The sequence below is a fragment of the Rhea americana genome, unplaced genomic scaffold (genome assembly GCF_003343005.1).
Source record: "Rhea americana isolate MKP2758 unplaced genomic scaffold, rheAme1 scaffold_1, whole genome shotgun sequence".
NCBI classification, from domain to species: Eukaryota; Metazoa; Chordata; class Aves; order Rheiformes; family Rheidae; genus Rhea; species Rhea americana.
The window spans coordinates 12,528,912-12,543,572 of NW_028185038.1; the positions used below are offsets into that span (position 1 = coordinate 12,528,912).

Genomic DNA, 14,661 nt, shown 5'->3' on the forward strand with positions numbered 1-14,661 from the left:
TCCACTGCTTTGGGGAGGTAGAAACATTAAAATACATTTTCTAAGATAAGTAACTGAGAAACGTAAGACCTAAACTTTTGAAGTCTGTAGAAAAACAGATAATTGAATCCATGTCTCCTGCATCCCAGGCAGTCATGCTCCTCTCTAGCTTCTGCTTACGCCTCTAATTCTGAAGTAACAGAATAAATATATTAAATATTTGGCAAGGTAACATGTGGCCCTAAGAAAGGCTCATCTGATACCCTTGTTATCTACATACTAGGTTGAGACCTCCAAATCCTGTAAGTATGCTTGTCTGCTCCATCTCATTAATCCTACACCTAAAATGAGAAAAGCTATCAGTTTATATCCAAACTAACCAATATATATAATGACTTATAAATTAACAGAGTGCCACAATACAGAGCATACCAGCAACTGTATAAAAAAGTATTTTATTAATAACATAAATAAGCACATATAGCCCTTAAACACATTCTTCAAGTAGCATCACAAAACCATCTTACAATAGTTCCACAAAAAAATCCTACTCAAGAGCCCAGCTCAAATGGGCACCATCTCCAGGATTCTAGGCAATCTTTTCAAAACAATAAGGATTTTAGTACAATTCTGTACAATTGTTTGAGTGTGGATATTTACAAGACTAGGTTTTGCTGGTTCTAGTTTTATTGTTGAAACTGCACATATACTGATCAAATGGGTACAGGTCTTAGTCTTCAGAAAAAAATCTTTTTCAAATCAAATGACAAAGTATTACAGATTATATAATGTACATGTTTCTGAATCACAGACCTGATGATTTACCTTCTGGACTTTTTTTTAAAAAAAAAGTGCTGCTGATAATTCGATGCTCTGTTGTTTGCATATCTAAATCAATATTCTGTATTTTCCACTCTAAATAGAATTGGAGGCAAATTAACGTTTTATCTAAAGATATCTTAGAAATAGTCACCACTTTGGAGGACAAGCCAAAAAGAGACAAGAACATTTTGGAAAAAATGCTTCCTTTCAAATGGGACTATGATGCCACTTCAACAGTGATGATTTCACATTTTCCTGTATCTTGATCGGTGCAGGTAACATGCAAGGATCCATCCCTAGATCAAAGAGAAAGGCATGTTTAGAACTATCTCAACACACAGCTTAATGTTACTGCATGTTCTAGAGAGGATTAACAATAATATTCTTCATGCAGATGAAAGCAAAGAGTAACATCAAATAACAGCAGATAACAAGCATCAAGATAGATGAAACTGATTTATGAAATTAAGTTTAGTTTACTGTGTTGAATAGTTAGATATGCATTTATTGCTCTCCATTAAAGCTTGTATCTTCTCCAAATATAACAGAACAGACTCTGGAATATGCTTACATATGTTATTACTGTAATTAAGTGCCTTTAACAGGAGTTTTGTAAACAAATATGTAGTAACATCATTCAAAATATTTATCTGGGGAACACTGAGTAATGGTAACCAACATATATAAGCAGGTCTTCTCAAAGCACGGGAGTTCTGCTTTAGGAAAGTAACAAGTATGCTTCAAAGAAGAAAACCTCATTTTTAAGCCAAAGAATTAAAGATAGTATCAGATACCACTTCAACTAGACATAACATGAAGTTATCATGCTTAAGATTTAGGGAAATAGATGATGTGTTCTGGTGAAATTTTCACTGAGTCTTTTACCCAAATACTATCAAATACTATCCCTTTAACACATTGGAAGTTGTCTGCAATATACAACTGCACATATAACTATGAGATGTTTTCCTTATCAACCTTAAATGCAAACCCTTTTATGACTAACAAGGCACTTCTGGTAATGTCTATAAATAGAGTATTAACACATCTGGTAGTCAACATAAGAAAAAAGGTATTTTGTACTCAAACACCAAATGTTTTCTTAATAACGCTTGGACAGCTTACTTATTTAGAAAAAGAATATGAACTTCATGGCAATCCTCAGAAGACAAGCATATGTTTTAACTACTTTCTATTATCTTTAAAAATTACTTAAAGTGAAATTCTATTTCAAATGATTCAACCACTCCTATTAAGGCCTACGCAAATTAGAGAAATACTTTCAAATAATTCTTTTAAATTCAAGGTAAGAGATCTTCTCCACTTAATCTACTGTAAAAGGATAGATTTATTAAGCATGATTTCCTGAAGCATTATTTCTCATGCTTAACAATACTGTTTCTAAAGGGATAAGACCACAGGTTTTCATCACAAATGAAACATATGTAAGAAGTCCTTCATGGGTTCATTAGTAACTAATGAAGTCAGATTCTACTTCATTTTTTCCCCCCAGAGAGTGCAGACATGCTTAAAAACCTACCTGACCCTCCTTCACAGGGAATTTTAGATCCCGACTACTATCAAGCACAGTAAAACTGATCAGCTCTTCAAAAGTTACCCAGAGAATTCTTTAGACTGCATGGTTTTATTTCCCTATGAGTCAAACCAGAAAGCTGCATAACTCCAGAGAAAAAGTAAAACAAAAAGTGTAAAACTCAACCACATCTGCATGAATATGGTATTTGCGAATTGATGATACCACCAAAACAGGTAAGTTGCTGCATTAATGAAAGATGACAACAGTTGAACTTTCCGTGTGTGTGTGCGTGCGTGCATGCGTGTCTCAAGGGGAACAACAACTCTTGCAGAAGCACCACATAGCAAGTTCAAAAGCAAAACAAGAATATTCTGGGTACCTCTTCATAGTGAGGACAGTTAATATATCATGTAGGCCATCTTCCTTTTTATCTAAATCCTGGAGAACAATCTATTAAAAAAAGTAAAAGATAAGCATAAGTTCTCTAGACCTTTGCAAAGGAGTTTAATAAAAAGACAACAGTGATACAAGTGATAAGGTGCACAATTCATGAAGTGCTCTAGTGCACTGTAGAGGAATTCCGTATGTATTTAGCTATTTGTCTGCCATTTTCATATTTCAGGGTCTATTACTGAGATGACTGGAAAACTTACAGCTTTCACAGACTAGAGTAAGACTTGAACATCCTCTTTTATCTAGGATCAGTTCTGGAATTACTATACAACATCCTATTCGCTCACAGACCTTTGGGCAAGACTAAGGTGAAACGAAACTTTCCTCAAGCATTATGTTCATTCCAGCCACATGTTCACTGCACTGCCTCCATAAGTCAGGGAACAGAAGCAAAACTACGCACATCATACTGTTTCAAGCAAACAGCATTCTCTTAAAGGGCTGACTCCCTCATGTCAGATGAGGATTTAATCATCTCATCTTACCACATTTGATTTCCACAGTGGTATTTAGTACTAATATTTTGTCCAATCTAGGAATATTAAAAAATACCATAACGATACACACAATTGCTGGAGGTAATGACGCAGCTGATGTATTTTTAACTCCTTGGAGACCTGTATACTACCAAGACAATTGGTCATGATCTTTCACCCCAGACAGCTGCACTGACATAGCCCCACAGAAAAACCAAGCAGGCATTTAGAAATTTGAGAGAAAAAAGTTAAATTTTCTTAAGTGCTTAAATATTTTAGAGCATATATATGGAAGAATGTTTAGGGATAGCTTCCAAGATGACACAAGTGATTCTAAATTTGCCACCAGCAGTTTGGTAGGGGTCGGGTTGGTTTTGGTTTTAATTTTTTTTGCAGACCCACTTGATTTCCAAATAATTCACATTAAAGTGCATATGAATATGCATACACTCACCTGCGCAAATTTGCCTTCTTCACTCAAAGAACTTTTCCCTAATGACTCATATAGTTCAAGGCATACAGAAGAAGTGTTTCCAGGAGCATGCAAGGTGTGCTGCCTTCGAGCTGGCAGTGGTGTCCCTGATGGAAATAGCACTATGAATTTGTCAGCCCCTGACTCATCTACTCCCTTAAAAGAGAGGAAAAAAAAAAAAAAAAAGTTCATGCCTTTATACTTCAGCAAGCCGGAAGCTATAAAACACTGCACCATGCAAGAACAAAAGAAACTCAAGATTCATCCTTTCTGCTGTACTTACATCATAGCAACTCCAAAAATTGAAAATATTAAGTAAATAAATCCAGCTGTTGCAACATAGCAAGGACCAAATCTAACTCCCATTGAAGTCAACAGGAGTTTTTCCATCAGTTCTGAAAGATTTCGATCTGCACTTAGAGCTGACCTATAAACTATCTGTAAAGCCAATTTTAAAGCAATACTACATCTCCAACATCAGTAACACTATGCTGTAGTATGTATTCAACACAGCAGTAAAATGTTCAAAAGGTAAATAATTTTAGCCTTACCTTAAGTAGAATATCTTTGGCAGAACACTCAATTAAGAGTGCTTCATCTTCTAAAGAAGGATTCTCTTTCCCTAGTAGGATTCCTGCCTCTATGGCTGCACCAATGGGAATTACTTCATCTGGAGGAATAGAGTTCAGCAGCTCCACAGTTGGAAATATGTCTTTGATCAGCTGCTGTAGCTTTGGGATTCGAGCAGACCCACCACACAGAACTACCTAGAAAAATATGCCTCAATGACTTCAAATCTTTCTTAAGAATTATAAAAAAAGAAAGACAGGCTCCACCTTTCAATAGAGAAGCACAAACTGCTCTAGGATATTTTCTGTAACCATTACAAAAGTTATGTTGACTTGACTTCTGTTCTTTTTGCATTTGGAATTAAAGGAAATAGCTTGAAAACTTGAAAAAGTATATTGAAGAAATATCTTTTACATAGAAAGCATCAGCTAGATGAAGTGACATTTTAAAGATTGAGGAATCCAACATAAAATCCTGTTTGGTTGGAAGTGACCAACAGAGGTCATCAAGTCCAACCTTCTACTCAGAAAAGGTCCAGTTAGAAAGAAAAGAATTTTTACTGTAAGGGTGGTCAGATACTGAAATAGGGGCCCAAGAGAGGTTGTGGATTCTCTATCTTTAGAAAAGGCTGCTCAGGACCCTGTCTCTATCTAGAACATCCATGCTGCAACTTGTGTCTGTTGCAATGCACTCTTGCATCATGTACCTCTAAGAAGAGTCAGGTTTTACCTTGTTTACGCCTCATGTTAAATAGCTGTAGACAGAATAACGTCTCCCCTGAGCCTTCTCATCCTAAGGCTGAACAATTCCGGCTTCCTTAGTCTCTCCTTGTAAGTCATATGCTCCAGCCCCAAACCATCCTGGGAGCCCTACAACTGGATTCGCTCCAGTATGTCAGTCATCTATGGGGAGCCTCAAACTGGACATATACAATGTCATCAACTGCCAAGTAGGAAACAATCACTTTCCTACACCTACTGGCTATAGTTTTACTATTACAGGCCAGCAGATAGTTGGCCTTCTTGCTGCAATAGCACTCTGCCAACTCCTGTACAGCTTGTTGACCAGGAACCACAAGTCTTTTTCTTCAAAGTTGCTTTCTAGCTATTCAACCCCCAACCTGTCCTGCTGTGTAGGTTTACTGCATCCCAAATGCAGGACTCTGCATTTGCCTTTGATTAATTTTGATTCTCTTCTTCTCATGCTTTTTGAGTTCCTCTGAATAGCAATCCAGCCCTCCAGTGTATCAGCTGCTCCCCTCAATTTGGTACTGTCTGCAAACCAGCTGAGAGCACACAGTTGGCCATCATTCAGGCTCTTAATAGAGATATAAACAATCTTGGCCCCAGCATCAAACCCTGAGGAATGTCACTGGTAACCAGCCACCATTTACTGGACTTTGCGCAGCTTAGTCAGCTGGCTTAGCGCAAAAAAAAAAAAAAAAAAAAAAAAAAAAAAAAAAAAAAAAAAAAAAAAAAAAAAAAATAAATAAAAAAAATAAAAAAATAAAAAAAACTTAAAAACCTTAAAACCTTTTATTTCTTCCAGTAACTTCCTTTAGGTCAGCGAGTTGTGGAAATGAAGCTAATTGCCACTTTAGTTGTCTATTTAAATAGTTGTCTATTTAAGAGGATTATTAAAGCCCAAGAGGACAGCACACTTGGCCACTTAAAAGTATTGCCACCAGAAAACACAAGATATTCTGTGAACAATGGCCTAAACTGCATTAGCCTGGAATTCAGAAATCACACAGTGAATAGTCTGAAGTAGCATCCTGTTTTATTAGAAGCACTGGCTAACTTTTGCTGTAGAAAGCTGTATTGGTGTGCCAAGCCACCAGTTGCAAATGCAGTATTATTTGCCAGACACAGGTATACATGAGTTAAGATAAATTATACTCGTACCAGGCTAGAGGCATTTGAATGAAACTAAGTAATATTTGTTACCTTACTCACCATCTTTGGCCCTAAAACACTATAATTTGGCATCTAAGGTGTTTATAGGTTTTTAGGTTAACAAGGAAAATGAAAGGAGGATGAACATGGGCACCAAATGGACATTAAGTGATCTGTTCAACTCATAGGACAGGTGAAATTGATATCCAATAGCGTCTTCACAAGTGTGAGCAAGCCCAATCCAAAGCTTAGCAAAGGTAGAGGAAAGAGTCTACTGACCGAACGTGAAGTACTCCTCAGCTCTGAAGAGTTACACACAGAATTCATCTGACTACTTTATCGCTTAGTGAATATGCGGCCACGAAACACACTTGACTCATTTCCACTTAATTTCAACTGAAATCAAAGGGAGAACAGGAGCTCTAAGAGTCTGAGCCTACATACTTTGTTGAATCTGATCCAAAAAGCTTAAGCACATCAGAAAATAAGATTATAACAGTCTGTAAGGAAAGCAGGTCTCAAAATCTATTTCCTGTAGAGTTAAAAGCATACTGGAGACAAAAACAATTTCCATTATTACCTTATTGATATCATCTGCTGTAAATCCAACTTGCTGTAAGAGGTTTTTAATTGCTTCTATACATTTACTAAAAAGTGGAAAACAAATAAGTTCAAACCTGGCCCTAAAAAAAAGAGAGAGAGAGAGAAGAAGAAATAAGAAACACCATCTATTCCATTAGAGGAGTGTACACTTGAAATGGAATAATAATGATTTTCAGAATATATTTCATTTCCCTAGCTAAACCTCACATTAAGTTTTTTTTTTTTTTTAAACAGGCAAAAAGATTTTTTCCTCCTAATTATTAATACCAAAGAAGTGATTTTGCTGTGAAAATATCTCCACTACTGTTTCCATCACTAACACCTATTCAGACTTTAAGTGCAGTTTAGAAGAACACCCCTCCTCACTTAGTTTTCATATACAAGTGAAGTCAACTAAGAAACAAAAAATCCTAGAACCATTCTGTCAGCTTCAAGCTGAAAATACACAAAGACTGAAATATGCCACCTGAATTTTCAGAGGTAAATTGTCTCCTACATGCATGCAGGAGTAGGTACTTCAGACAAGCAAGGCATACAAAATCCATAATTTGTTTGTTTTGAGCTCTTTTGAGCCTAAAGAGCAAGCTTCATTCTGCATGAGCAAAAAATCAAATTCTCCAAAGTCCGTGTAGTCCACAGGACTAGAATCCTAATTAAAGCTGAGCCAAACAGATGTTGTACAGCAGAACTTTTTAGATCTGCAGACATACTGTGCCTTATTTAACCAAATCCAACTGCTGCAACAATGGATGCACAGTTCTAAAATAAAAACAATAATGAAAAACCTAGCTCATTTTGCCAAAGTTGCTAACTGGAAAAGCAACCAAAAAAAAAAAAAAAGAAAAGAAAGAAAAAGAAAAATCAGCCAAATATTTCATTAACAGTTCATTAACAGACCATTGGAAGAGAGAAGTAGCTTGCAGGAAGACACAGCAGTATAAACAAACAAAAAAACCTGTAAGAGACAAAGTATCTTTCCACTCCCAGCTATCAAGAGAGGTAACATCAAAGTTTCCCCAATTTCTGTATTTCTGGAGCTCATTTAGATGAAAGAGACCAAAAGCCTTTTCTTTTTTAAAAAAATGCAATAATAGAATAAAAGCACCTTGATTGATACCAACATCCATTCCCCTTTCAGTCAAACAGATTCCAAACATGGGGTCTCCCAGTACCTTTTTTCATTTTATTTTCAAACCATTACGGCAATATTGCGTGGTGCTAATGCCCAGCTACTGCAGATCTTAAATCATAATAGAACCACTAACACAAAAGAAGCTGAAAGAAAGCAAGTTTCATCATCTTATTTATCTTTAAAAATCAATATTGCTAATAACAAGTTTTATTGAATAAACTAAAAATGAAGCAGAAAAGTTTAAAACATAATGCAACATAAGAGAAGTAATTTCAAAACTTGTTTTACCTGGATACATTACAATCAAAATCCAAGCCATCATACAGTGAATCTACAAAACAATTTGCACTTCCCAGAGTTGATAATGAGTGCTTTGCAACATCAGCGCTGTTCATTAACTTCATCATGGCTCTGGGATTTCCTCTGATATCATGTTTACAAGACCTATGTTAAACAGAAATGTCTTATTTAGGAAGGTAGATATTTGAGTGATATGCTAACTTTCTGGAAGAAAAGTGTTAAACCTATCGCACAATTCTCAGCCTACATTTTAGTATTGCCTACAATGCCACTATTAAAAGTTTACTAAGAATAAAAACGGCTATTTTGAATTCAACTAAAGACCATGTAGAAGCACTCGTGTGAACTCAAACATTAGCTTTTATCAGAGAGAGATTTCTTAAGTCTTCTACCAAGAAATTTCTTGCAGTTACTTACAAGATTTGTTTGAAGGAGAAATAGCAAGAAAATGCCTGCAAGTCTACCAATTTTAGCCGCAGAGACTACTATAAGTAATCAAACACTAAAAAAAAATCAAACACAAAAAACACTATCTTGTACTAATACATTGGATTTTTGTTCATCAGTGAGATACGACATACAGGCTTCAGCCTAATGACCCAGACCCCTCAACAAGTCGTCTTTCAGGCCARCAAGTGCCTGCACACACAAAATACACAAACACAGTAGGAAGTTAAAAGGATACATGCAGTCAGTGGTTAAAAGCATCATCCCAAGTAGAACAATTTGCAGCAGAGCACAAAATAAAGTCACCCCCTAGTTCAATACTGAATTCTGACAATGCTTACCCACAACCAAAATCCTCTTCGTCTCCCCCCCACCCCCAGCTCACCCACCAGCAGCTGACTGTTCCTTTAATACTTCGGTCAGGGACAGTCTGTTAGATGTGCCAGAACAAAATTTCATATATATATATATATATATACACACACACACATACACACATATATTTTAAAGCATGTATTAGACAATGAAATTCTTCTCCTAGCACCACCACACATACTTGGAATTCAAAACCCACCTCTGAAATTCTGATGCTAAGTGTTGTGCTAAGGCTTCCGTGAAGCAAACTCCACCTATGCTATCATCTGTGTTTGTAGCAAGAACACGGTAGATGCCACTGTTCACTTCTATGACTGTGATAGAGAGCGATGTTCCACCAAGTTTATAGACCAACACATTGCTGCCACAGTAAACAAAAATTGTATTAAGGTCATCCACAATTGTTTGCTTTGACACACTTTGAGACACACCCATCTTAATATATTTCAGATTTTGATCAGTTCCTTTTAAAGAGAATTCCATTTGGGATGATTGGATTTAACCCATCTGTGGTACCAGCAACTCCTTTACAATGTTGCTTGATACAAGATACAAATAGAGAAAGAGTAACCAATGCCAACTCAACTGAGAACTGAACATTAGGTTTAACATCATAGAGCCAATTATAAGAGGGTTAAAAAAAAATACCAAGAAAAAACAAAATATCTGTTTGCCTTGTGGGCAGCCTTTGCTATTTTGAAAGCCTTGTCATTTATCTGAACACTCTTACAAGGGATACCAAACCCACCTACTGCATCCAGGAACTCAGCTTCAATCATTTTACTGCATGTAAAATGACAGTGACTCCCACAATTAAAAATCAGCTTCACATAAATGTGTGCAAGTAAAGGGATTCATTTTTCTTTAAGCCAGTCTGCTCATTAAAGAACAAGATAGAATCTGGAAAAGGATGCATCTTAAAGAAACAAAATAACAGAACTATAAAGTAGTTTAAAACATTATGGGCTATTGGCAGACAGCTTTATTGAGAAAGAGAAAACTAAGCTTCAAGTTATTAACGTTGTATTTACTGTTACAGCAACACAGCATTCCCTCTCCATTTAAGATTTCTCAGGATAGCACTTGACTTATTAAATCTCTATGGATTAACTATGGCAGCTTAAATTTAAGTAGTAAAATATTAAAATTCTACCTTTTCCCAGTGGGTGAATCTTGGCCAATTCCGTAAGCCAGGAGAGCTGCAGATGGCTCATGGACTAACCTCATAACATTAAATCCAGCAGCTGCAGCTGCTTCCCTGTGATAAGGCATAACAGCATTTCATAATAGCATTTAATGATTTCACTAGTTACACATGCTATTAAGACCTCATCAGAACTAGATACATCACCAATTCAGAGCTTCTTTACAATGTGATATTAAAGTGAAGTGACTGGAAAAGAAAATTTGTGAAAAATTGCAGTTGCTACTGTGTTCTTCAGGTAGTTGGTTCTGTTCTGCTTATCAGCAAGGAAAACACTGATTYACCAGTCTTACACATACCATTAAAAAAAGCCAAGTCCCCCTCCCCACTTCAACAACAAGATCAAGAAAACCCAAGCAGTTGCGGTTAACTTATTCCCAAGTGTATGACATTAAAAATTTTTGGTATGCCATTTCACAATATGTAATGCTAGGAAAATATGCTTTTTACTTCAAAAATAAATAAATATTTTTTAAAAAGCTGCCACAGCTTAAACATTTTCTTGAAACTTTAGTGTCTCTGGAACTGTCCTACAATTTGTTTTATCCATCCTGAAGTTTTGAGATTTGTATGCTAGAATAATGATTCTTTCACTTCATTATACATATTAAAAATACCCAGCTCACTCACATTTTATGACTAGGTGTGCCCTGAATATTTCAAGGAGACTCTTAACAGCTTCTAAATATCAGAAACTAGTAAGAGGTGCTGCTGATTACGCACAGCTTACACTTTTGACATATTGAAAAGTCTGCTCATCTTTTCACATGCAGAAATTTTTACAGCTGCACTTCCAAGCAGAACTTTATTTTACTTAAGTCACTTTTGCTGAAAAGGGAGTATAATTTTTGTTCCATGGAGCACACTAAGATCAGAAGCGACAGTAGCACAAAGTATCCTACACTGCCTTGACAGGCAGTCTTAAACATGGCCAAGAAACCATATATCCAGTAACAGGATTTTTGGTTTTGTATGTATTCTGTATCAGCTCTGTGGCAAAAAGAGTCCTCAACAATATTATGTAATGCCACTTGGGTTGGTCAGTTTTGCCGTGTAAAGGGGTGAGAAATCATTGAGGAAGAATGAGACAAACTGTACATTTTTCTAAGAGCACACTGAAGAACCCTAGAGATAGAATTTAATTTCAGAAGTACTATCATTGATGTTACCAAAACTTCCTCTTAAACTGATTCAGAATTTCACAGTTATGACAAAGTGAATTTCATAAAGTTACTACAGTTAGGAGCTTATTTCTTATTATTGCATTTTCACTATTCAGACTAGCATTCCAACTTCTCAACTGATGGCTAAAAGCTGGAGTCCAACAGGAGACTTTTCATTGCTGATCTGCCACACGGTCTGCTTTAGGTATGTTAAACAACAGAAAAATCTTAATCCTCTTACCCAAGGGCATTTTTCTGATTCTCTCCAAAATCAAATGGTACAGTGATAACAACGTCATTTACATCTGAACCCAATGCAGACTGAGCAGTTTCTGTTTATAAACATAGGCAGAACATGTTGATTAAAAGCAAAAGAGATCAACACACCACATCTCAAAAAATGAGGACAGCTTAAACTAAAATATCTTATGATTTTACTTATTATATACCTTTCATTTTACTGAAAATGAGTTTCGCAACATCTTCTGGATTAATAAGTTTATTAGCTATTTCATAGTAAAGTTTTCCATTCTTCTCAATTATCTGGGAGAAAAAAAAAAAAACACGTATTCGTAAGGTGTATTTGGTTATTACGGAAAAGTAGTGCTTAATTTAATTTCCATTTGAAGTCAAAAGCATTAGACTTTGTAAATACTCTCTATACATTAGTATTCTGCTGTAAGGGAATAAATATTTAGAAAATGTTTATCAAAGATCTCAAAGAAACCCAATATTATCCAATAAATAGGAGAATGACATTGATATGGACTTAAAGGCTCCAGACTTCCTTTTACAATTAAAAGGTTTTCCTTAGTACAAAGTAAATGTCAGAGCAAGAGTATTCACTTGCTTATATTCACTAATGGTTATCTACATAAGCCTACAAATATGAAGAATTAAAGACTAGTAAAAAACCCCCCTCATTCCTCCCTTAGGAATGAGTCAAAGCCCGGTTACAGCTTAAGTGGTACTCATGTACTTACAGACTGAAAAGAACGTGAGGTAAAGAGCAAGTTTTGTATGACTTAGGGTAATTTTTCCTCTTGCTTTGCCAGAGGGTATCCAGCAACAAACACAGTATTAGTCAAATAAATAATGTAATTAAATCAAGTATTTAAGCATTTACAATCACAAAATGCTCTACCCTGAGTGACTTCTACCAGCACTAAGGAACACTACAATGCTATTATTTGAATATATTAAAGAATCATCCCTTTTGAGAATGGCCCAGAGACATATTAATTTTTCTATTGGACTATATTGGCAGATTTCATGGTGAAGCCTCTACCTTGCAAGGGGAGAAACATGTTCTATATAGCATTACATAGATCTCATATAATGAGAGCTGATCACTAAAAACAACAAACAAGCAAACAAAAAAATGCACAAGCACAGTGCAACACAAACAATGCAATAAAGAATATTGGAAAATGATACAAGTTATTCTGAGAACACCACCACAAATTACATTATACTTACTGAACACTTGCTTTCTGTAATATATTTCTCAGCTTGTGGGTCACCAGAGCTATCAAGACAAATTCAGAATAGCAGAATAAATAATATAGATAAATCTATATAAATAAATTTCAAAATTCATTGCATTGATGTCCTGAATAAGATCTATACTATATGAAACTGTATTTCAGCCAGAATTCCTATTCTCCCTACAGATATATATATATAGTAGGAAAAAAAATGGTTCTGACTGTTCATTATCTTTCAACCCTCCTTCCCCCAAACTAAGAAAGAAACAAATATCTGAAAGTTAGGATATATGGCTCGTAACATTAAGGGGGGGGAAATTCTAACCTAACATTACTCTCAATAATCAGTTCTAAAAGATGTCAGTATCACTTTTATTGCATTGACTGAAACAACAGAGCAGCAATAAGCTAATCATCTTTAAACTTAACTATTGACTACAGAAAGATATGGCTCTGAAAAAAATGCTATGGAAAACATCAGAACAGACAGCTTCTTGTCAACTCATTTCAGTTAAACAGCTGTAACTGAAAACTAGATTACAGCTGAAGTGTTTTGTGAAATCTCTGATGTCAAAGCAAGTTTAGTTTTAAAATCATTGTAGCTGTCACCGCAAATCATCACAAGTCTACTAACTAAAGAGGCATTTCACCAATGTATTTCATCATCGTCACAGCAAGTGATTTGAGTTTAAGATGAACTAAATCAGAGCTGATTTCAGCCCTAGTAATATCTCCAAGTTAAAATATATATATATATATATATATATATATATTTGTTAAAAAAAGCTAAATACTGGTCAAAAGCAAGTGTTTTATGTATTATTAAATTCCTGTTAGAAGTCAGAAATGGAAATCAATTCAGACACAAAATACTCTATGTTTTTTTAAAAAACTTAACTTACCTTTCATTACAGGTATAATATGACAAACATAAGTTAACCTAGCTTTGACAGGTTATTGACTATAAATAACAAATGTAATTACTTAAGTATAGAATATCTTCGATAGAAAATACCTCTAGCATGTCAGCTTCAAAGCCGCAACTACACCTCGCTGAGCAGCTTCAGCGGGGAAGCTGAGCTCCCCGAGTTCACTGCGCTCCTCTTCTCTTACCTTCGTCCAAGGATCTGCTTCACTTTCACCACAGTGTTCGAAATGTTTCTGATTCTGCCCTGCTTCGCGGCTAGGCCAACCACCTGGCGGAGAAAGCGAGCGGGTCGCGAGCCGAGCCGAGCCGAGCCGAGCCGAGCCGAGCCGAGCCGCGCCGCGCTCCCCTCCCCTCGGCGGGGCGCGCAGGCCGCAGACGGCGCCTCACCTCCTCGCCTTCCGAGAACGCCACCACGGCGGGAGTCACCCGGTCCCCGGCGTCGTTGGCCACCACGTCCACGCGGCCATCCTGAGGAGAGAGGCACCGCTCGTGAGGCCGCGGCCGAGCCCCRGCCTGGCCCCGCCGCGCCCCGACCCCTCACCTTGTAGACCGCGGCGCAGGCACAGGTAGCGCCCAGGTGGACGCCGATGGCCGCCATCAACGCCGCGCGCGTCGCACCCACAATGCACTGCGCCTCCCGCCTCACGGAACCAATCCCGCTGCCGGCTCCGCCCCGCCCGCCAATCAGAGCACGCAAGCCTGCTCCCTCACAACCAATCGCAGAGAAGCGCAAGGTTTTTCCTCCTCCCTCCCCTTCTCCCCGCGCCGCTGCGCTCGGCGCCATTAGGAGTGTCGTCATCCGCGGAGCGCCCAATGAG

The 14,661-nt window shown here is 37.0% G+C and overlaps 1 protein-coding gene across 1 annotated transcript; it reads right to left on the minus strand.

Annotated features, from left to right (window-relative positions):
- Positions 1–418: 418 nt before the first annotated feature.
- HSPA14 (heat shock protein family A (Hsp70) member 14) lies at positions 419–14,459 on the minus strand. The gene is made up of 14 exons (XM_085299020.1): positions 14,385–14,459; positions 14,231–14,311; positions 14,029–14,111; positions 12,908–12,956; positions 11,878–11,971; positions 11,670–11,760; positions 10,215–10,319; positions 9,261–9,422; positions 8,228–8,383; positions 6,785–6,887; positions 4,291–4,506; positions 3,722–3,895; positions 2,718–2,788; positions 419–1,097 (listed from the first exon to the last, which is right to left on the minus strand). Exons 1-14 carry the CDS (start codon positions 14,439–14,441, stop codon positions 1,019–1,021), a joined length of 1,521 nt encoding a protein of 506 aa, XP_085155146.1. The 5' UTR covers positions 14,442–14,459; the 3' UTR covers positions 419–1,018.
- Positions 14,460–14,661: the final 202 nt, after the last annotated feature.

What these genes read in the sequence shown, in the direction of transcription:
- HSPA14 (XM_085299020.1), bottom strand. Translation starts at nt 14,441, where the DNA reads ATGGCGGCCATCGGCGTCCACCTGGGCGCTACCTGTGCCTGCGCCGCG. An exon ending in AATCAGAAAAATGCCCTTGG is followed by an intron (nt 10,320 to 11,669) that starts GTAAGAGGATTA and finishes GCCTTATCACAG; the next exon opens with GGAAGCAGCTGCAGCTGCTG. An exon ending in CCAAAGATATTCTACTTAAG is followed by an intron (nt 3,896 to 4,290) that starts GTAAGGCTAAAA and finishes CTCTCTTTTAAG; the next exon opens with GGAGTAGATGAGTCAGGGGC.